Source organism: Centruroides vittatus, unplaced genomic scaffold, assembly GCF_030686945.1.
Source record: "Centruroides vittatus isolate TY-2023 unplaced genomic scaffold, ASM3068694v2 contig_854, whole genome shotgun sequence".
Classification (NCBI taxonomy): Eukaryota; Metazoa; Arthropoda; class Arachnida; order Scorpiones; family Buthidae; genus Centruroides; species Centruroides vittatus.
Genome location: NW_027122558.1, coordinates 2,892,965 through 2,916,920, shown reverse-complemented (window position 1 = coordinate 2,916,920; position 23,956 = coordinate 2,892,965). Strand labels below are relative to the sequence as shown.

Below are 23,956 nucleotides of genomic sequence, written 5' to 3'. Positions count from 1 at the left end.
TCTTGAGGTACGGTTTTTCTTTCGATGCAACTTAGGGTGAAGGTGATGAGAAAGCGTCATTTAAGCGTCTGAGAACTAAACGGATGGTTCATTCTCATGTGTAAAAGTTGACAGTTAGTTGCTAGGTAGTTGACAAAAGGCGACAACTAGGACGTCATGGCATAACACGGAAAATACACTGTAGGCCCATAATCAGGTACCGAAATTCAGATACTCACAGCAGATGTGGCCTGGTAGAATAGTTAACCTTCAAACAAATACAGACACTGTGAGAGATTTTCTACAAAAAAACAAGAAACATCACAGTTACATAAAGCAGTAACTCTAGCAGACTTAAATAATACACCACTAAATTTACATTCACAACGTATGGACACGACACAACATATAAATAGCATAGACACCATTAAGCAATCATGGGTGAGAAAGGCACTCCATGGCAGACATCCTATGACCTGGCCCAGGATTTTGTTGACAAAACTGCGTCAAACAGCTGGTTAGCTCGGAGATGCCTCTTTGCTGGGATAGAAGGGTTCATGATTGCTCATACTGGATCAAGTCATAAATTCTAAAAACTACAGAAAACACATACTCAAAGATACAACAATCACAAATGACACATGCAGAAAATGTCACATCATGTCAGAAACCATACAACACATCACTTCTGGTTTCAAGCTCTTGGCACAGATAGATAATTTACCTAGACATAATCAAGTAGCAAATACATCAAGAGCTTGCAAAGAAACACAAATTATTAGACATCCATGAACCATACTACAAATAGGCCTACATTCAACAGACAGTATTGGAAAACAACATGCACAAAATGTACGACAGAGCCATAATCACAAAACAATTTACCACAACAGACCAAACGTCACACTCATTGACAAACACAATAAAATCACATACATTACAGACATATCTGTTCCAAACATTCACAATGTACAAAACACATGTGCTGAAAAAATCAGCAAGTACACAGAACTTGCCCAGGAAATAAGACATCTATGGAGGATGCTTATTGTACCTGTCGTTCTCTCCTCCACAGGTGTCATACCACACACGTTACACAAAAGCCTGGGAACATTAAAATTGAATAGAAACCTATACATCACACTACAGAAGGACACTATATTGAATTGAATATATTGTTAGGAAATTCCTGAATACAGACACACACTGTGACATACTTATTTAATTTTTGTCTTGTTTTGAAATTACTATGCCTTGACTCTGGACAAGCATTGGTGTCATCCAAGTATAACTCACAAACCCAACATAATAACAGGTTTATGGCATTATGAAATTCTATTAATAGTGTCATATCACACATTTTTTGAGGGGAATAACATTTTGGTGTGCCGTGTTGTGTCATGTCGAGTCATAAGTGTGCCACGAGTAGAAAAAGGTTGCAGAACACTGCTTTAGAACTATGTCATGAGTGATATCACAATGGGCAATATTGCTAGATCATCAAAAGAAAACAGTCTGAAACTTTCCTCTGGCTTTTCTGTAAAATCGTTCAAAATTGACATACAACTTTCCGGCATCCACCTGATATGTTATATGCATTTTGGCTATCTCAACATTTGTGAAATGTGCCATATTACATGTACAAGGGATGATTAGAAAATAAGAATACAAGGTTTAGTGTTATTTTCTCATTTTATTTTATGGGTCCCCTATTGTAGCCATAATGTAGTGGGTGATTGTTGTTGAACTGGATGCAGCACATAAAGATGGCAACTTGCTTGGAGAGCTGGAAGGTGAGGAGGTACAATTTGTTATTTGTTTTCTGTGGACAAAGCATGTGTCATCAGTGAAAATCCATTGTGACTGCTGCTGGTTGGTTGCTGTGATTGCTGTGTATGGGTAAACAGTAATGTGACAAAGTGGTGCCAACTCTTCATGGGGAAGAAAATAACTTGGTAATGCAAAACACAGTGATCAACTTCAAACATTCAACACAGAATAATCCTCAATTAATGTGACAGGATTAAAGAGGACAGATGAATGACTTTATGTGAGCCTACTGCAAGACTGGACATTTCATATGGTGTTATGTATGACATTGTGCATGATGTGGTGAGCTATTGGAAAGTATCAAAATGGGTACCAAATGCTGTAACTGAGCAGCACACCAATGAATGCATGGCTGTGTGTTCAACCCATCTTAATTCCCCCAGTTGTGTAGCATTTATTTCTGCAACAAATCATGACCCATGATGAAGCATGGGCTCACCATTTAACACACAAATCCAAGCATGCATTGATGACCTGAAAGCACAAACTCACCTGTGAGAAAAAAATTCAGGACTACAGCATCTGCTAGAAAAATGATAGTAACCTTGTTTTGGGACTGGAAAGTTGTCATACTGATTGACTTCATGTCAAGTAGGCCAAACTGTTAATGCCAGCACTTACAGCAAAACATTGTAATGTCTATGATGAATGATTCAGACAAAGAAGCATAGACTTTTCATCAGACAAGTTGTTCTGCTGCATGATACTGTGACTCCACACATGGCTGTCATCACATGTGATGTCCTGATGGGTTTTAGATGGGTTGTGCTGTAACATCCAGTGTAACCTGGGCCTTGCTTTGAGCAATTTCCATCTCTTTGCTTCTCTGAAGAAAAATCTCAGAGGATACCTGTACAGGACAAAGTAAGAACTTGGCATTGTCAACAAGACCCCAATTTCTACAAGATAGTCATCAAGAATCTCATGAAGCACTGGGATAAAGACCTGAACTGAATGAGAAACTATGTTGAGAGGTAGTGTATGTAGAAGCCTTTCACATGAGTCACTTTGTATTTACCTAATAAATACTTATTCAGAGTAATAAATACTTGCTCTGGAAAATTTAAAAAATTGCCAAGCATTTTGCCACTTCAAATTATTTATCACTATCAGTTTTACTTACTGTTTAATGTAGGTGCTGGTAGTCTTATCAGTTTGGAGTCTAGAAAGCAAAATTAACATGTTAAGCCGTCACTTAGAAATAGGAATAATTTTTTAATGAATAACTCCAAATAATATATTTGATCACATGTTTTAAATGGTATTTCTCATGGTTTGTCATGTCAAAATTTTTATGCATTAATAAAAAAAGATCAAAATGAAAAAAATGTCATCCCAAATTTTCTGTCAATCTATAAAAAAAAAAATTCTATCTGGTTGGTAATGCTTAGATGTCTTTGCATGAAAATGCCAATATCACTTCCTGTTTTGCTGTTTATCCTGAAGCAAACTTTTTGATTCAATTTCATGCTAAATGTCAAAATAAGAGGACTGGGATTTTTTTTCGCCACTTTAATAAAAATATTGTCAAATGGGGACTTTGGCACTAAGCAACATGATCCATATTTACTGGAATTTATAGGCTTGTATTCTTAACTTTATGGTCATCACTCATATGAAGTCTGCATTGCAAATGATGTTGGCTATGAATAGCTAATTGTTTCACCATCCACCATGGCCTCTAGTACTGATAGATGACACCTGCAGACATTTATTCAATAACAAACAAAATTTGTTTTAGTGTTCCCTATCTCCTAATAAAGATTTTACAGAGTTTATATATATATATATATGCATGCAATATTATAACATTTTCTGTTGTTTGTAAATACAAAGTGTTTCAAGTAATGTGTCAACCATTTATTGGTTATTGTCATGAACTTATTGTATTGATTAATAAGCCTATATATCAATATGAAGACATGTCTATTTTATTTTTCAGACTAAATAACATTCTGAAAGTGTCCACATTCAGTGCTGATCACTAATTATAGTTTTGTTTTGAAGTTTTTGATCATGTTTTCAAGGGTATAACTTTTGATCTTGTCAGTAACATTTAAAATTTTTTTTATAGAGACAGCCATGGAAGTGCCAGATTTATTATCAGCTGCTCTAGATGAATCTGGAATTATACCAGAAGACATCAACAATACTACTGGAGAAGCAAATCACAATTTTGTTTCTAATGGTCCTGTGAGTATAAAATTATTTTGATTTTATTAGAAACTAGCAAAGAATGCCCAGCATTGTCCTGGAACTCTAGGAGTTCAGTAATCCTCATTTTATAATGAGGATAACTCAACTCCTCCTTGAGTGTCTGTTTCCTGCAGGGTGGCAGAGAGTAACCATGCAAAATTTGATGCAGATCAGTCAAAGGATTTGGCAGTTTGTGGGAGATGAAATTGGGAGAAGGAGTAATGATCCAAGTTTTAAAGTAGCAAATATTTTTTGGAGGATTGTACAAACTAACTATGCAAAATTTATATGAATTGCCAAAAAGTTTTGGGAGTTTGGGGATAGGTAAATGAAATCAGAGAGGAGTGAGAGGTCTGAGTTTTAAGATAGTTTACATGCTGTACTAAAAACTAAAAACCTATAATCCAGAAATGTTTTAAAAAATTTCTGGATTATAAGTTTTTTAATTCAAGTATATCCAGTTTTGAGTGGTAGTATTATACATACTACACATCAGAAAGTAATAAGCTTTCCAGTGGTCCCTTGATATGGATGTATTTTTCGTTAATAAGGCTCACTCTCACATAATCAAAAGTAATCAATTTATGTATCATAAATAGATATCTGATAATATAAGACTAATTCTTATTTTTAAATAATGACACAGTAGGATCAATAATAAAACAGTGAATACATAAAAATACTATAAGTCTACTTGCCAAAGTTTAACTTCATGTAAGGGAAATAAATTTGTTCTTTATAGTTGTATCTGATAACATAAGATTATTATTATAAGAAACAAACTGTCAAGACAATGTAAACAATAAACAAAGCATATACACAACTACCAAATTGCAAAAATTAAAACCAAAATCAAAAATATAAGATAGTAAGTTTAAATAAGCTCACCAGGGAACCTATTCTGAGCTCTTTTGATAATTCAACAAAAGTGATACACAGGACATTTAATAAGTCTCCTTAGTGAAAGGCAGTTAACAAACCTTAGACAAATTGCTATTCTCTGTTTCTATGGATAATCGGTTGAGATGTGTCTGAGTTTCATGCTAGTGATAGCTCTTATGTTTTAACCAATCACAATTTAGTTAACATTGTCTTTTGTCACATGACTGAAACCCACTGTTTTTCAAGTGAAGCGTGTGTTTTTAGTATTAGAGAAGTTGAGGCTCACATATTCAACCCAAAACGTGAACGGTGGACGGACAAGGGTTGCCATCTGGCAATTCTATTCGGTCAATAATGGTGTTTGCTACGTCTAGAATGACTAGTAGATGATTGGCTTAAACTTTTTCATTTTTTTATGTTTGTGGTTAACATTATGACGTATTTTATTAAAATAATGATTATTTAAGCATTTATGAATAATATTGTAATGAAACAGACAATTTTAATCCAGAAATTATTTAATTATTCAATTTTTTAGCAACTGATGTGAAGTGCCTATAGAATTTACATATATTTGTCTTCATAGTAGCTTATCTTAAGGTAGGTTTGTTCTTCCACAGCATCTGCTACCATCAACAGCGTAATACGTTTGTAAATTTTCTAAAAGTTAATTTTTCGAGCTGCTTTCGAATTTACATAAGCCACTATTTCCCTCGACAAAAGTACGAGGTAGTCCTATCATCCGATCGTATGGTAGGAGACACCACGCAAATTAAAAATAATTATTTAGTGTTATTAAATATCCTATAAATACTTTTAAACAGTTTAATTAATTTATTTACCTTTGCTGGTAGCCCTTGATGTTAAATGTATCTGCCATTTTTTCAACAAATTTCCCATGAGTCAATGCGCGACATTCGCTGAGTCACGTAATGTTGTGAATGAGCGCGGCAAAGTCTTTTATCAATACTTGGACTTAAAACGTCAAATGTGTACTTCTGCTTGCTGTACAAGTTTAACATTTGTACTTGTGCCTCAACCTCTCTATTATTGTATGCTATCATTAGCCAATTTTTTTTTCTGTTAAAATGTCATCAAAGAAGGGACAAAGCAGCTGGTGACCTACAAGTCATTAGTTTGGGATACAGTGGAACCTCGCTTAACCAGCACCTTTCATAACAAGTAATTCACATAATAAACAAAACAAATTGTAAAAAAATTACTCGCTTAACAAGCGACGTTTGGCATAACAAGTGACGGGGAGAGGAGTCGTCCCAGGTTGTGTGCATGCTACATTAGTCCGTGTTTAGCACTCATTCTGTTAGCATCTTAGTGTTGTTTGTTATCACACATTTTTCCAAACTTGTGTTCAGACATATTACATATAAATATCAACAACCATAGCTCATTATATAATAAACATGCCAAACAATATGCCAAATTCTTGGGCTATGTAAAGGCTATAATTAAATATCAGAAATTAAATAATTTGACTAGAGGTAGTCAGTTATGCTGCCATCTCTTATTAAATTTAATGACCAGTTTCAAATTAAATTTCAATTTTTTTTTTTTTTTTGTTTGTTTGCTTGCTTTCTGTAAATTGAATTCGCATTTCAGGTTGGTTCATTCTGCATTAGAAGAAAAGATGATGATGATTCACACTCCTTAACAATGTATATTTTATAATTTTCTTTGAATAAACATTATACATAAAATATTTGAGTATTTTTTCGGCATGGAACACATTATCGTATTTTACATCAATTTATATGGGAAAAGTTGTTTCACGTTATGAGTAAGATTCTGGAATGAATTATGCTTGTTAAGCGAGGTTCCACTGTATTAGTTAAAACACTTTGGCTCTACTTTTCTCGTAATTAATTGCACAAATGTAATAGCAATGGCTTTGGAAGACGACAAAGTTCCTTAAAGCATTTATCATTCAGCTGAAAAGCATTATCTCAAAGACAAAACTGAGATTTGCAATGCTGAATACTAATTCTCTCTCTCTCTCTCTCTTCAATTGTTTGTGAAGTAATTATTATTCTTACATCTAAAGTCACCATGTTTTTTTTACTTTTGTTATGTTCCTAATGGTACCTCAAGAATGATCGATAAGAAAAGCTTAGTTATCACATGTGGCTATTGGAACCAAAAATGAAACATATGGTACAGAATATTATTTTCAGTTGATTAAATACCAATCACATGGTTCTGATAGAAACAGGTTTTATCATATTTGTTAGCTTAACGAAATAACTCAGAATAGGTCCTCATTAGGCAGGGGGTTAACCATGAACGGAGCAGACAAATAATGATTTGAGAGAAATGCCACAGTAAAAACATCTTTCTTGTGCCTTTTCCTTTTTTTAATATGAAAATAGTATATAGCATATGTGCATTCAAAAGGAATAAGCTTTCCAATAGAGAAAGAATTTAAAAATTTGGTTCAGTAGATTCTGAGATTACCTCTAACAAAGAAACATTCTCACTTTATATATTAGTATAGATACAGTTGATAGTATGTTTGTATACATATTGATATTAAATTAATTAAATTTTATTTTATATCTAGTAGTGTAGAATGAATGTCAAATTTAAAAAAAAAAAATAAACAATAATTGTAAAAATGTGTCATGAAGATATTTTTCATTATTTGTATTTATGATTTTGGTTAAATTCAAAATTTTTTCATCAGTATTTTTTAAAATCAATATCCAAATATAATATCTAATAGAAAATCACTTGTATCTTATTTTATGTAAAAATAATACCAAATATAAAATTAGTTATTATTTCTGTTTTTTAATTATTCAGTTGTTTTGCTATTTAGCTACCTTACTGTAATAAAATTTTAAAAATTTATTATAAACTACATATCATTTGTGTAAAAAAGTTTTGTTCTGATTTATGAATTAAAAAATATGAAATAGTAGACAGTAGTAGAATGGAAATTGCAGCATCCATAAAATCCTATAAAAATGTATTTATTTTAAATTGTACTATTAATTTTGCCTCAAACTTGCGAGAAATTGTAAAGATTGCATTATACATGATAGTGTAAACTTGAGAGTGCTTTTTATTGGCTGACAAAATTTACTGCGGCAATGTTTCTAATGATTGCATTGTCCATTGGTATAAAAGTGCACTATCTTTGCACCACCTGTGAGAAAGTAGATTAGTTTTATAAGTAAAACTGAAAGTTTTTGACTGTTAACACTGCATAAAGCAAACTATATAAAGTCTATAATTTTTGCTTTGAATGTTTAAGGTTTGTTATTTCATAAAATAGCTCAGAGAGTGCCTTGTCATGAATCAAAAATTGTATATTTGTTAAAGAGATGTGAACATGGTAACATTGAAAGAAAAGCTGAATCAGGTAATATACGTGTGAATATTCAATGTCAGAATTGGTTGCTGGAGGTCTTAGCCTGTGAAAACATTTCTAGTTCTTCCATACTGAAAGTGAAATGCATAGAGCCGATAGGCATGAAAACAAGTGTCTGATTTGTGCAATATAGATTTAAAAGCCTCTCATCTACATAAGAAGCATTACTGACAAGTAAAAAGTTCAGACACTGAGTTACCTGGTTTTAACAGCATGCAAATTGGAGTATTGACAGTGAGATTCTTGTATTTTTTGGATAAATTCAAATTTGACATGCACAAATGTGGAGGCAAACCTTGTGTTTGGCATAGGAAAGAGAAGGCCTATGACAATGTTTGCTTGATGCAGACAGTAAAGTTAATAATAATGATGTGGGAATGTTTATTTCGTAAAGGTGTTGGCAGACTACACATAGGTCCATGAATGCAATGTGCTACAAAAATCATCTTATCTGCCAAGCTAATTTCAACAATCAAGGGACAATTTCATGAAACAAAAGTTTGAATTTTCAGGATAACTGTGTTCCAAGATGGTGAGTAAAGTATAATGTATTATTTCTTCACAGTATTAGCATTATTGTCACTTAAACTGACTTAGAAAATGTAGTTTAAGCAAAAAATTTCCTACATGAGGGCCAGATCAAATGCTTATGCTGCAAGCTGGCCTAATTTCAATCCTATTGAGAACTGATGGCATGTTATTGGCACAAAAACTGCAGAGAAGAAGTCTGAAAATAAACAGCAACTGCAGGAATATATTACAGTAGAGCGTCGATAAGTGGAATGGCCGGAAAGTGGAACGATTTTCAGTCGGACTGTGTCGTGCTGAATTGAATGTTTTTGATACTAAATTTACTTCTAAAGTATAATTTTCATGTTTTTTATATTCTTTAATATATTTATTTTGTTTGTACAAAATGCAGAAATAATTTTTAATGATACGATAGCCTCGATGATTATTATAAAAATTTTCGTCAGGCTTAAAATCGACAAAAATTCAACACGAAGTGACACACAACGGAGAAAAATTCAACAGGAAGCGATATGCAACGGAGAAAAATTTGAACATTGGACAGGTTAATGTATTTTTTCGTACAAAGTCGGAAACTGGAACAAATCATTAACTAGAAGAACCCCAGTCCCCAATTGGTTCCACTTATCGACGCTCTACTGTAGTTTGGTAACACAAACTTGATAAAATGCTTGAAGAAATTTATTCAGAAACTCCATTAAATGTTTTCCATTAGCCATTGTGAATGATTTTGTTAGCTTAGATGTCACAATTCACATTTGATTTACAACCACTCAATAATAATAAAATAAGTTTGTTTGGATACAATATCAAATGACTATGCCATGATGGTGACTGCAGTTATGTCGCAACTTAATGAAAAGTATGATGTATTCCCTGATAAGTGCATTCATGTTAGTCAATCATTCCAACTTCACTTTGAATACAAATGTGAGAATGAGTGCAACTCATTCTCTACTGAATAAGAAATAAGAAAAAAGTAAAAATAGCTTTTGTGATATTTCCAAATTTTACCATTAAGTTCAATGTAGCTTTATATATAATAAATTGCATTTTTTTTTATTCTTCTTGGTTACTTCTCAGTACTACATATATTATCATTACAAATTGAAGTCATAAGTTAAATTTACTACTTTGCATAACTTTTTAATGCTTTTTGGTATACACTCTTTGCCATAAAAATTAGTGCACCAAAAGGAATTGTCATATCACTGTGAAACTTGACATGCAGATAAATCTCAAGCAGATATGGAAATGATTAGAGTTATAGTGTGGTGGTTCATTGCATAATGCCAGCAGAGGACATTAAAATGCATCCTCCATTGCCTAAAAAAAAAGTGTGCAAAAGCATTCTGTCTGTAGTTTACCTGTTGCAGAGAAATGCTTTATCACTAGAGATGCCTCTATGTCACAAAGACCACATGAACAACTAACTAAGTTTGAAAGTGGAAGGATAGTTGGATTGAGAGTAGCCAAGTGGTCATTTTGCCAAATAGTCTGCCACCTATGCCATTCTGACAACATTGTGAGGAGGTGTTGGGACTAGTGGATGAGAGAGAGTTCACACATGCTGTTCCCAGGCTCAGGATGTCCTCAACAGATTACTAGCCAAGGAGACCTGCCTTATCCTCCGACAAACATGTATTTGATGGCAACACCCATGTCTGGATGGCAGACAACAATCCAGACATGGGTGTTGCCATCATTACACTTCCTTGTGTCTGTCTGTCTACCATTTCAAGGCATCTTGGTATCGCAGCATCCATTACCTATGCTATCATTGACACCACCTACCATCACCTTGACTAGAGGGAATTTGTCTCATTCAGGATTGTTCAGGAAAGTTCTGAATCACAGATAGTTTGCCTTCAAAGGTGTAATTGTAGTTGATGAAGTATCCATGGGCAAAGTAGATGAAATATTCGTTTAGAGTCGTGCAAAGTAGATGAAATATTCGTGAGTAGGATTGGTACTGATATGACTAAACAGTTGGAAGAACATGCTACAACTTTAGCTATTGAGAGACCGGCAATGACTTCTTGTGTCGTGGAAAAATTGGTGACAACTTTTACTCCTGGATGAACTGGCTGCTAGTTGTTATATTAAAATGTCAGATTCAGGACAGCAGGTCAGAAGATTACGGGAAAGCAGCTTTTTCGACATCAAGAACTTAAAGGAAGATATACTCCCAGATGTGAAAGTTGACAGATATTTGACAAAGTTATTATTAAGAAGTTACGTTGTTTCTTAAAGTCTGAATTCTCATATTTGTATCTGGAGGCCTCGTGGTGGATGCCTCAATCTTGCCTACGCTTTACAGCAGAACATCGCCTCCACAGATAGTGTGATGGTCTGAGATGCCATCACATATGACAGCCAGTCTCTTTTAGTAGTAATCCAAGGGACCATGTCAGCCAAGTGGTAGGTTAGAGACATCCTGCCCCATGTTGCTTCATGGCAAGGTTCCCAAGAGCCATTTTCCAACAGGACAATGCTCAATCACACAGCAAGGGTGCCACAGGACTGCCTCCACCATATTGCCACACTTTCCTGGTATGCCAAGTTGGACAGCCTAAGAGTTGGTCGAACTAGAGGACTGCTTGCAGCAACTGTGGACTGAGATGCTGCAAGACACCATATAGCACTTATTAGCCTTCTTGCCCACCCATATCACATCATGTATTCACACTAGAGGTGGCCCAACAGGATACTAGAACTTCCTTTCATTTGTAGTTATTTCTGCAATAGATGATTCTTTTGCTTTCATTTTGTAACAGTTACTTATATCACTGGTACACTCACACATATACAATTTTGTTTGATTCCGACAACTTCTTGGTGCACTAATTTTTATGGCAGCAATTGTATATCATGTGCGATACAATTTCTGTGGTTGCTAATATAAATTTACATTTATGAGACTGGTATGATGTGGCAAAGTTATGCAAGATCAGAAATCTCAAAATGTACAGTTTATTTCTGTCAAAAATTTCTCAATTTACACATGATTGTTTGTTGAACAAAAAAAATTGCTTGGTAAAGACTTCATGTCAATATATAAATACTAGCTGACCCGGCCACGCGTTGTTGTGGCTCAAAATGTATCTATTATAAATGTATAACACTTCCCCCGTGGGGGGAATTTCAAAAAATCCCTTCTTAGTGTACATTCTCTTGACATACCCTATTAAAACGCAATCTAAAATAGTATAATAAAAGCCGAGTTCTTCACAGTAAGCCTTAATCCCGTCACTTTTCCCGCTGGGGAATATCGAAAAATCCCTTTTTAGTGTATATTCTGTTGACGTAACCTATTAAAACACAATTAAAAACGCAAAAAACCGCATGTAAAATAGTATAATAGAAGCCGAGTTCTTCACAGTAAGCCATAATCCCATCCATCTCCCCCCACTGGGGGGAATTTCGACATTTATATTATATAAAAACACGTGCGTATTCGAATGCAACGTTGTGTCAAAATTTCAAAGGAATCGGTAGGAACAAACGAACGTTATATTTTATTTATACTTATATTATACGTTATACTTATATTATACGTATTATACGTTATATTAAATATTTTATTTATATAGATAGATAGAAAATGATCTGCTTCAGTCCATTCTCACAGAAAAGCAAACTTAGGTTGTCGGAAGGTAGCGCCATCTGTTGGACATAAAAGCCTTAATCCATATATAAATATATTTTTGAAAGGAAGGAAATGGTGTAGGGGTATGAAAAATAGATAGTAGCCGATTCTCAGACCTACTGAGTATGCATATAAAATTTGGTAAAAATCGGTAAAGCCGTTTCGGAGGAGTAAGGTAACTAACATTGTGACACGAGAATTTTATATATAAGATTTTCATATATAAAACACATTCAGAAAGCAAGTTTCTCTTATTCCTGTATCAAAAAGTAGAAGAATAGTATATCTGTTATTGCCAAAGCCCAAAGTTGGGTCAATTCCTGAATTGTCAGGCCATTTTGCACTCAGGCCAAGAGCAGTGGCCATGGTCCAATGTACTGTACTTGAAATGACCAATGTGTATGCTACTTTTGGACAGCCATTTCACAAAGTGGTGGGAAATCCTTGGCCAAAATTTGATGTGCTGATGCAATACTGTCTGGTAGGCAGCATATCTATTGCTTCTGGTGTGATGGTGGCATGCATATGCCTACAAGAAAGGTGCCATGCTGTGATGATAATATTTTGTATGTCTGCTGTTTTTCAGAGAAGGTTCTGCCTCTGATTTGTTCTTATTGTTCTGACATAGCAGTTTCATTGTGAGTACTGTTTTCCTCATATTTCTACAGTATTCTATATGAATGCTTTCAGTTCAAAAGTTAAGACATAGAGCACGTATAACACGAGTTGTGAGGTACATGTGATGACACACATTGCTGGAAGAAGCATATAGTAATTGTGCTGAGGTTAATAAAGCATTGTTTGCTATAACACATTTTCTTTAACCTGTTCTGTGTTATTCTTGACATATCTCAGGGTCGTGACCTCTGACTTCAATCGGTTGACCTGAGATATCTTGTTTTAGCATCAGAACATCGTTGAAACTAGATGTTGCTAGTCGTTATAATTTTTATATTAAAACTAACTTTTGAGATATAATTTTTTTTTTTTTTTGTTATTACATTTATTAATATATCTATTTGAACATCCAGTAGGTTAAAGGAACATGCTAAATCAGCAACAGAATACAATTTACTGGGACTGTGTCTCATGTAATGGTATTTCATTATTTTAATTTCAAATATTTATAATTGTTATTTCATATGCTGTCCCATGACTGCTTCTGACAGGACAAATATGTTGGAGTACACATAAACGTGGAACCAACATTTGATATGAAAACCAGGTTTTCGGATACTTTGAATATGCTGTTGCAAGAGAAAGCAAATAATAGCGGGATCCTCACCAGAGAAAAATACAACATTTCTGTTGAAGATGTTAATCAGTCTTAAGCAAAGCAGAAAAAAGAAGATGCTAACTATTGTTGACTAAGAGAATATGATGTCATTGAAGTTGACAGCAAATAAAAACTTATTGTGCCAGTAACAGGAGACAATAGCAATATTTTGTACTATATGCATACAAAAGAATTATTTGACTTACTACATGATACCTGCTGAAAATTGGATGTGGAGATTGTACACGGATGGAAAAGGAGCTACAAACTACGCACAAAAATGTCACCAAAGAAGTTGTTACATTGTATCTTCACTTATGCAAGCCATGTCAGACCAAATTGTCAAATTTTAATAAAGATCTAATTTCTAAATCTTTGATATTTAAAGAATTTAACTCAAGATGCCAGGTAGATCTTGTAGGCATGTAAAGTAACCCTTATGATTACATAGATGCAGACAAATGAATCAACACATTGGGCTTGAGGGTCTCCGATTTATTCAGACATGAAAAACTTTTCTTTTCACCAAGGCATTCAGCAGTCTGCCATATGGGCCATGGTTGGCTGCAAAGCAAAATGGGGTAGAATACCTCAAATCTGCTCATAGAAGTTGTTGATAACTTTCTTACAGACAATGACCTTGAGAACATCAAACAAAAAATTGAGGATGCTATAAATGCATGGATTACCTCCAGAAATGAAACTGATGCTGTGGCAGTGGAACCATCAGAAAATCCAGACTGGTTGCCTGACAATAACAATGCAAAAAGATTCTGTGTAGTGTGTGAAAAAGAGTGTAGTTTAGCCCATTCTTGTGGATTCTATGGCAAAGATGTTCTGCAATTTGTAGAATAAGTAATGAAGCAGACAAAGGGTATGGAGGGATAATTATTGCAAGCTATAATAAACAAGAAATCAGGAAGAGGTCAGCAGTTCATGTTAGTTTGCAAGCTCGAGGTGCAAAGATGCTTAAAAATTCAGATGCAAAATTCCCATCAGCAAAAGTTGGAGATATCTGGTGTATGCATCGGTATCAGATGTTGACAGAGGTCCAAGAAGCACTCTTGCTGTTGTCATGAATGTCAAGAGCATTTTCTAAAAGCTAGGAACAGAACATGGTGTTCTCAAACAACTGTATTCCAGAAGTAAGTTTTCCATTCTGCACGAGAAACTGCACATACTGGAATCCATGGGCACAGAAGAAAAGTCACTATGAACTGTCACATCTTCTATGAACTATTCTTCACTGCTGGCCACATACAGTATGTGAAGATAATAATCCTGCCAATTTTGACAGATTGATGATCTGTAATATGTCTTTTCTCTCTCTCTCTAACTGCAAATTTTTATCTTCAGATGGCTCATGGAGTTTTGGAAGTTCATAGTTTTCTGAAGTATATCAAAATATCATCATAGAGTTAAAGTTGGGTTTTCAAAAACTCCATCGACACAACCCACTTTCCCATCAAAACTCTGCCACTCCCATTATAAGTTTCAAGGAGGGTGGGAAGAAATGTAATAACCTTGAATGAGTCCACGATAGATCAGAAATAGCACATGATAAGCAATTTTTTTCCTCTCACAGAGTGCATGATTTATTCTGTTTAAATTATTCTGAATTTCCCGCTTCCTCATTCTAATAAAATTCAATTTTACAACATGACATGGGTCTTTTTCTTATTTAAATAAAATCATGAAATATAAGTTATATAAACTGTGTGTGCAAAACAGGCTTAAATAAACTTGGCCAAATATTACATAATGCAGAGGGAAAATGAAGAGACCTTAATAGGTCAGGGAACAATGTCATAATTGGTCAGGGAATCATAGATGAAATTACCTATGCAGATTTTATATACAGTCAAACCTGTTTTTATGTGGGGGATAGGGACCGCATTAAAAAAAACGTATAAAAAATCTCACGAAACTTCACGAATGGCTGTAAATAATAGTTTTCGCGACACAATTAAAAAATATTTTTTTTAATGCGGTCAACAGGGACCGCATAAAAAAAGTCTCACATAGAAAATAACTCAAAACCGTACGAAATAGAATTTATTGACAACAGATGTCAGCACTTGACTGCATCGTCTGGTCTATCGTCTGTTTTACATATTTTTGTCCAGGTGGTGTTTTGTTGACTTAAAAAGTAAATTATGTCATTTTTCGCATATTCATGCAATAATATTACTATAATAAGTGCATTTATGCTATAATAAGTTTATTTAGCTATAATAAGTCAACGTAAGACATGACGAATCGCACGAGACTAGTCGCCAACTATACCGCACAAATTAAAAATTCGCATTAAAAAAATCGCACAAATAAAAAGAGCGCATAAAAACAGGTTTGACTGTATATATAAACATCACTAGGCCCAATGCATTAATAATAAACCAATCAATCACTGTAATTAACTGAGCTATTTTTTGCTACTATTAATAATTAGATATTAAGTACCATATATTTCCGCACATAAAACGATAGTTAAATCATAAAAAAAAGGCCCCCAAAATCCACAGTCATCTTATAGGATAGATACAAAAAATTAATTGAAATTTATATAAATTAAAATCATTATAAAAAACAGACAAACCGTAATTATTTACTAGTAGATAGTAGGATATGTGCACAAAATAGAATAGCCCATATGACATTTTTGTGAATAGTCAAGGTCATTACCTGAATGCTCGAATCAGTGCAAATGTTTGCAACAATTGGAAGGTAGTGCTGCCGGATGCAAGAAAATAAAATTTGTTCATTCGAAAAATTATGAATAGGACATAATTCTGTATATGCTGTACAATGTTATTATCCAGATGACGATCGCTGATCTAAACTAAATTCATAGGCTGTTGATAGTTTGGGGGTCGTCTTATAGGATAGATATATGTACCACCCACCAAACCATCACAAGTTCATGTCACAAAAAAAAAAATTCTTACAAATGTTTTCGTCTATGAGAAATAGACATCCTCAGGTCTCAACGATATCAAACAAACAGCCAGTAAAACAGAATGTTTTTTAAAAGTTCGGATTGATTACATAATTCTTACGAAAATGTTTGTAAGAATTTTTTTTGTGACATGAACTTGTGATGGTTTGGTGAGTGGTATATTTTCAATTACCCTGTTTTTGAGATATTTTGAGGGCATATATGCTAAAACTATAAAACTTTGATGAAAATTTATACCTTGTCTTAACTGAAGGTTGTCTTATCTGTGGAAATATCTGGTGATTTGGTAATATAAGTAGGTGTTAGGTGCCACTCTTATTAGAATTAATAGTTATAAAAATATAACCATGGATGGTTGTATCAAGAATAAAGTATGTCTGCATAACTGACAATGTAACTGCATGGTAAGCGAGAGTTGCAGGTTTAAATCCTCCTCTTTTCCAATTCTTTTCTTTCATACTATTTTAAAATTATTTAATAAACTAGCAGATGAGCCCGGCATTGCTCAGGCAGAAAGTAACAATAGCAAAGATTAAGATTATTAGATTTTAGTTGATCTTTCACTGGGTGCAAAAATTATAGCCCATTTTCACCAGGTGCAAAAACTATGATAACCTTACTTGAATAAAATGATTAATTTTAAATTCTAAAATCTAAGAAAACTTGTTTGGAACATTATATTTCGAATTTGAAATGAATTCAAATATTTGTTCAAATTCGTTTATTTTGGATTTATTGTTTTTGGGTACCTGAACAGTAGAAATGATTAAAATATTTATTAATTTCCAAAATGTATACTACAGTAGAGAGTCGTTAATCCAAATCAATTGGGGACTGGGGTTGTTCAGATTAGTGATTTGTTCAGATTACCGATTATGTACGAAAAAATATATTAACCTGTCCGATGTTCAAATTTTTCTCCGTTGCGTGTCGCTTCCTGTTGAATTTTTCTCCATTGTGTGCCGCTTCGTGTTGAATTTTCATCTATTTTAAGCCTAACGAAAATTTTTATAATAATAATCGAGGCTATTGTATCGTTAAAAATTATTTTTTTATTTTGTACAAACAAAATAAATATATTGAAGAATATAAAAACATGAAAATTATACTTTAGAAGTAAATCTAGTATCAAAAACGTTCGATTGAGCACGACACAGTCCGACTGAAAATCGTTCCGATTAACGACTCTCTACTGTATATGTGCCACTATTTACTTTCCTTTTTTATTATTTATACTTTATACTGAATAAAACTAACTCTCTCCTCCTTTTCCCTGGGAGAGTTGAATTTCCAAAAATTCCTTCTTAATGTGCATTTTCATGGTATACCCTACTAAAACGCAAAAAACTGTATCTAAAATAGTACAATAGAAGCCAAGTTCTTCAAGTTAATCCTTCACCCTTTACCTCTTCTCTATGGAGGATTTCAAAAAAGTTTTTATTAGGATGCATTCTCATGGCATACCCTACTAAAGCACAGTTAAAAATAAAAAGTTGCATCTAAAATAGTACAATAGAAGCTGTTTCTTAGGATAAGCCTTAATCCTGTCCCTCTCCCCCATAGGGAATTTCGAAAAATCCCTTCTTAGTGTACGTTCTCATGACATACCCTAACTATATACCAAATTTCAACTTTCAACTCCTAACCATTTGGGCTCTGCACTTATCATTATCATCATCATCAACCCATCTCAATTATATTATAAGATACTACATTATTATTATTATTATTAATATTGATAAGAGATGATGCCTAACATCTGACTCTAATGTCAAATTAGTTAATATCTAATTATTGACAATAGTGAAAGCCTGATTATTTATAGCTATTGTTTAGTTTATTATTAACTAGCAGGTAAGCCTGGCATTACCTGGGCAAAAAGTAAGAACAAACATTAAGATTAGCTAATTTTGTACTTATAACCCTTCTGTTATGTTAAAATAATTTTTATGGTTGATTTCTATTTATTATTATTCAGAATATTATAGAAAATACAATTTTATATTTTCTTAAATTAATCTTTTTAAATAAACACAATTAAACATTGACCAATTTTATTAAATTTTCAATACTAAATCCATAATTATTAGTGTTTTTGGAGAATCTGTTAATATATTGGTAAAAAATTATGGTTTTTACTATATTTAATAATATAAGATTTTAGTTATTTTATAAATTTTTAAGGAAGTAACTTAATCAAATATTTATATGATGTAATAATTTTTATTAATTTGATTTTTTCAGCAACAGTTTATGCATTCACCTGCTGGTCGATTTCCTCCATGGATGAATATGGTAGACCAATCAAGACTACCTTTTATGGATAGCAAAACGTTTTTTAATATGACTAATAATATGGGAAATATAAATCCACAACTTCTGGCTGGTACAAGTATGTCATACAATTCTTTTATTAATGGCAATGGCCAAATAAATCATCCAACATTGCTTAATGAAGATATGACAAAATTATGGATGAATGGTACAGCACCATTTAATGTTTTTACAGTAAGTATATTTTAAATAAATAGATTATTAAAGAACTACAAAGTCTGTGATATTTTAGTTATCTTTTTCAGATTAGTTTTGACTCCTTCAGTATCGATGAACTCTTTCAAATCCTTTATTGCAGAATAGTAGTTGTACAGTACATCTTGCTTAATTGTTCCTTATCTGCTGCTGTCTCCAACCATGTTTCCATCTAGTAATAACCGGAACATGGGGTAACCAAAAGAAAAACCTAAATTTTCTAGAATGTCCAATTACTCTTGCTGTTGATGTAGACATTTGCAAGTGCTATTTTCATGTTTGCTTTGTATTGATCAATATACAGTCTAACTCATTTATAACGTCATCCATGGGACCGGCAATTTTTTGACATTATAACCAAGTGTCGTTATCTGCGGAGTCTATTATTATTATAATAAATTTATTATCATATGTATAAAAATGCAAACTGCATGTTTAAACAACTTTATTTATATTATTATGTCTAAGTTTACATTGATGTAATTAAAAATTTCAAAAATTACCTTTTATAAGAAATTTCTATTTGTCATAAGTTTCAGTAATGGCGGAACTTCCGGTTTTGAGAATAATGTCGAATCAAAAGGCAACAAAAGGTTAAACTAATGTATGCCAATTAAAAATAATTCAATTATTTCTTTATAAACTAGTTAATGTAATATGTTATATTAAAAATAATAGAATATTTAACAATTTAGCATAAAATAATTTAAAAATGAGTACATAATAACCAATCGTCACGTTGTCAAAAGTGTAGCAAACCTCACCCCACTGAAGTCAGGTGGTGAGAGTACCACCCACAGTCATTTTAGGAAGTGGACTCTGACCCTAGGATTAAACACGTAGTATTTTATTTGTGAAATAAAATTTGTAATCTAATTTTGTAAATTTGGGAGTGCTTCAAATATGATGTTAAAACAGGGTTTTATGTCATTACAAGCGGGTTTTTTAACATTATCTAGTATAGTAAAGTCATGGGACCGATAAAAATTTGACGTTACATTAGGGTTGTCATTACATCCGATGACGTTATAACCAAGTTAGACTGTATTTGCATTGAAATACAAATTTTAGTTGAAAGATGCAATACATAAGACCATTAGGTGCACACAAACTGCAGATAATCTCTTTCCAGCAGCAATCATGTAAGAAGCTTTGTTGAAAAGGAAGGCAATCAAAATTATATCATAAAATCTTGATTTATAGATTGTTCTAAAACTGTTAATGCTAATGTTCAGTACTGTATCTGCTTTACACTTTTCTATAATGTAGGTTAAAACCAACTGAAAATTAATTAGATTGCTGCTTAATGAAACAACCAATAAATTAGCATTTATTCCTTTGCAATTCCTGACATTTACTCTTTCATTAGCTTGTGGAACTATATCTTTACTCCTGAAAAAACAGGAAACAAAATTTAATATTTAAATTACTTGTATAACAACTTTATAAAATAAGCTTAAATTGCATTTATCTTGAAACAAAATTGTATAGTATCTTCTAAATCATAACTCCCCATTTTGGAAAGAAGGCAAGATGGATTTACATGGCAGTTTACTAACATCAGTAACATTCTTCTTCATCCATGTTCAGATTTACTTCTTTCTAAAACCTTGAAAGGAATTTCTATATTCAAAATTGCTCTAACTGTATTTTCTCATTTATTCCTAGCTGATTTAACATTTGATAAATTTGGATACTTTTGTTTGATGTTTTTCTTTCCATGGAAATCATTAAATAAACAATTTCATTGAGCTATAATTACGTGATCTTGAAAATACAGTAGAGCATCGATTAACCGACCGCGTTCTAGTCGGCAAATTCAAATGTCCGCTAGTGATGTGGCGCTACAATATTTGGTTATGTCTTGGCTACTTTAATATTATTTTTGTTAAATTTTTGCATGTTTTAGCTGGCAGCACTGACACGACCATGAAAGGGAGGCTAGTATTTAAACCAGGTCTAATACACTATACTAATAATGTATTTTTTCATACTTTTCGGTTATCCAGCTTTTCAGTTATCCGACCAACCCCAGTCCCCAATTAAGTCGGATAATCGATGCTCTACTGTACTATAAACGAAAACAAAATGAAACTACACATATTAAGTTATTTCTTTGAATTTTTCAGAGTTTGACACTAATAGATAGATAGGAAGTAAAAATAAATGAAACTAATGTAATGCATAGATACACCCAATTTTGTTTCTACTTGGTAGATAAATTGCTGAAAAACCATTAAAAAGATGTCTATATATGGAAAAATGGAAGATTGATTTCCAAACCTAAAAACCAGTAAAGGTGATACAATAAATAAATTAATATAATAGTGTGTGTTTAAACAAAATATTGTAATTTTACTTAATAAATTAGAGGAGGGACATTTATAACTTACCAGCAAAATTCAATAAATTTATTTTATTAGCTCAAATTTAATTTTTAATTTTATTTTATTCAATTTTTTCAATTAAATACCAAAATTCTTGTAGCTTTTAACATCAAATGACATAGAAAAATTATTCTGCATTGATTGAATTCGACCGGATGTCAGATATGGGAAAAATTATCTATCATTTTAGCTTTTGATACTATCAAAAACAACAAGCACTCAAGAGAATAAGACAATGTGGTTCATTGTTGTATCCTGTATAATGAAGTAGACAGTTGCCACTTGAAATATTTATTGTAAATACACAGAAAATATCAAAGAATTGTATGTACCATAACTAGTATTTATTATTCCAATACTACATATACACAATGAAACAGAGAAGGTAAATGGAGAAGCATGGTGGTGATTTCTTATCAGCACAGGTGCATCCAAATTTTTAGTGGGCCATAGCTCTGCCAATTTTTGTTTCTGATCCTAGGTTGCTTCATGATCTACACCCAAGTCAAGAAGGAAGTCTCTCTTGAGAGGTTTTCCTATGAGAAACTAATCCTTATTTAGGTGTTAGATACATGTTGAAAACCTGTGAAACTTCTTACAACCAGTTTGTTGGTCAGGTATGAACCCAAGACCAACTACTGATGTTCAGTGGTGACTCTTCACTTGTCCATTGATGGACCCCATATTGAAAGAAATTAGAAAAGATGCAGTCATACAAACAATTGTCAAGCTTTGAACTAAATTTTTTCTGACCGCTTCAATAACAGGATAAAATCAGAATGAAAGACTGTCATTGCACAAGTTCAAATAAGCCATAAAAAAGCATTCAAATCTTAATATTTACTAAGTGTGTGGCAGCCTTAAATACAAATTCTAAGAATGCTTTTTTTTTTTTTTCTTTTTTGTAAATAGAAAAGAAAGTAAATTATTTTCTTAAAATCTAATGGAGATTTATAAAAGGTTTAATTTAACAAAATGTTCTATGAAACAAATAATATGAAAAATAATTGGTGGTGTGTTTTTCCAGATCCTGTTGTTACAAAATTAGTGTAAAAACAATTGGGTGTATCTGCTTTATTTTTTTTTTTTAATTTCTGCTATAAGTGTATATTAATTTAGATGTATTTTTCATCTAAATTTTTAGTAATCTAAGTTTATAAACATTTCTTATTGTAAGTTAGAAAATATACAATGATTTATAATTTTTTTATTAGCCTGATGGTATGATGAGAACACAAACTGTTGAAACTGAAGAAGGTGATGAAGAGGAAGAGGAACTAGGTCATGCTGAAACTTACGCTGAATACAAACCTTCCAAGTGTAATTATTTTTTAAAATTTAAATTAAATCTAAGAAAGTAAAAATAAACATTGGATGTCACTAAGGAAAATTATTTGAAACTCATTATTAACTGAATCTATTTAAGTCTTTCAAAGTTTATGAAATATGAAATTAATAGTTATAGTTAAATTCAAAGATGACTTTCAGCTTTTAAGTCTAGATGAGTTGTGATAGAGGCCTGAAATTACTACAAGTGAATACATTAATAGAAGGGTTATAAATAATGAGCAAGAAATATTGGATTGTCCAGAAAGTTTTCTAGAGTTTTTAAAGAAAATTTTTAATGGCTTATGTAAAATGATAATGACGTCATATTAAGAAAATTTATGGTTCATTTGAAAGATGGCAGGCAGATTTATCAACAAGAAATATTAGTTGTCATTTTGAACTATTAGAGTGGAGAGTAAAACAGTACCTTTTCAATATTGTTTACATTTAGCATTCATTCATGAAAATTCAAATAATTAGTTTTAAGTTTCATTATTTAAAAAATAAAATTAAAATTAGTTAACTATTTGAAATAATACTCTTGTACTAATAGTTGATTTATCCCAAGATTTTTTCAGTGTATCTAAAAAAAAGATTAAAATTTAAAAATAATTGAAAATAAAACAAAAATACTTTTAATTTTAAATCACTATTCTCGATGGTAAAACTATAAACATTAAGAAATTAATAGGTAAAATTAAATTTCTTTTAAAAGATTGTTAGAAAAGAAATGTATTTACCCTGAATAAAAGTATGGAATATTTTGTAATTGCTGCAGAAAAATAATCTTGATCCTTAAATAATCAAACTTACAAAAATATTATTGAAATGTTAATAATTGGCAAATATAATAGAAATATTAGAGTATTTACATACGAAACGTCAGAAATTTTTGGGTATCTTCTTAAAAAAATGGGCTATCTACATTGTTTTCAACAGTCTGCTACCTTGAAGACATTTGATTTTTGTCAGTTCACTTCAGTATTTTTTTATAATGCTGTTTGCATTTGTCTGAATTTCCAGA

General features: G+C 32.3%; 1 protein-coding gene across 2 annotated transcripts in view; it reads left to right on the top strand.

The window, feature by feature from the left end:
- The window catches only part of LOC136982613 (protein strawberry notch homolog 1-like), a 79,225-nt gene that overhangs the window by 13,172 nt on the left and 42,097 nt on the right, over positions 1 to 23,956 (top strand). For both annotated transcript variants that reach the window (XM_067279157.1, XM_067279158.1), the window contains exons 2-4: positions 3,884 to 4,002; positions 18,932 to 19,195; positions 22,818 to 22,923. In XM_067279157.1, coding sequence (XP_067135258.1) covers positions 3,892 to 4,002; positions 18,932 to 19,195; positions 22,818 to 22,923 — 481 coding nt within the window. In that variant the 5' untranslated portion in view covers positions 3,884 to 3,891. The remainder of the gene's footprint in view (positions 1 to 3,883; positions 4,003 to 18,931; positions 19,196 to 22,817; positions 22,924 to 23,956) is intronic.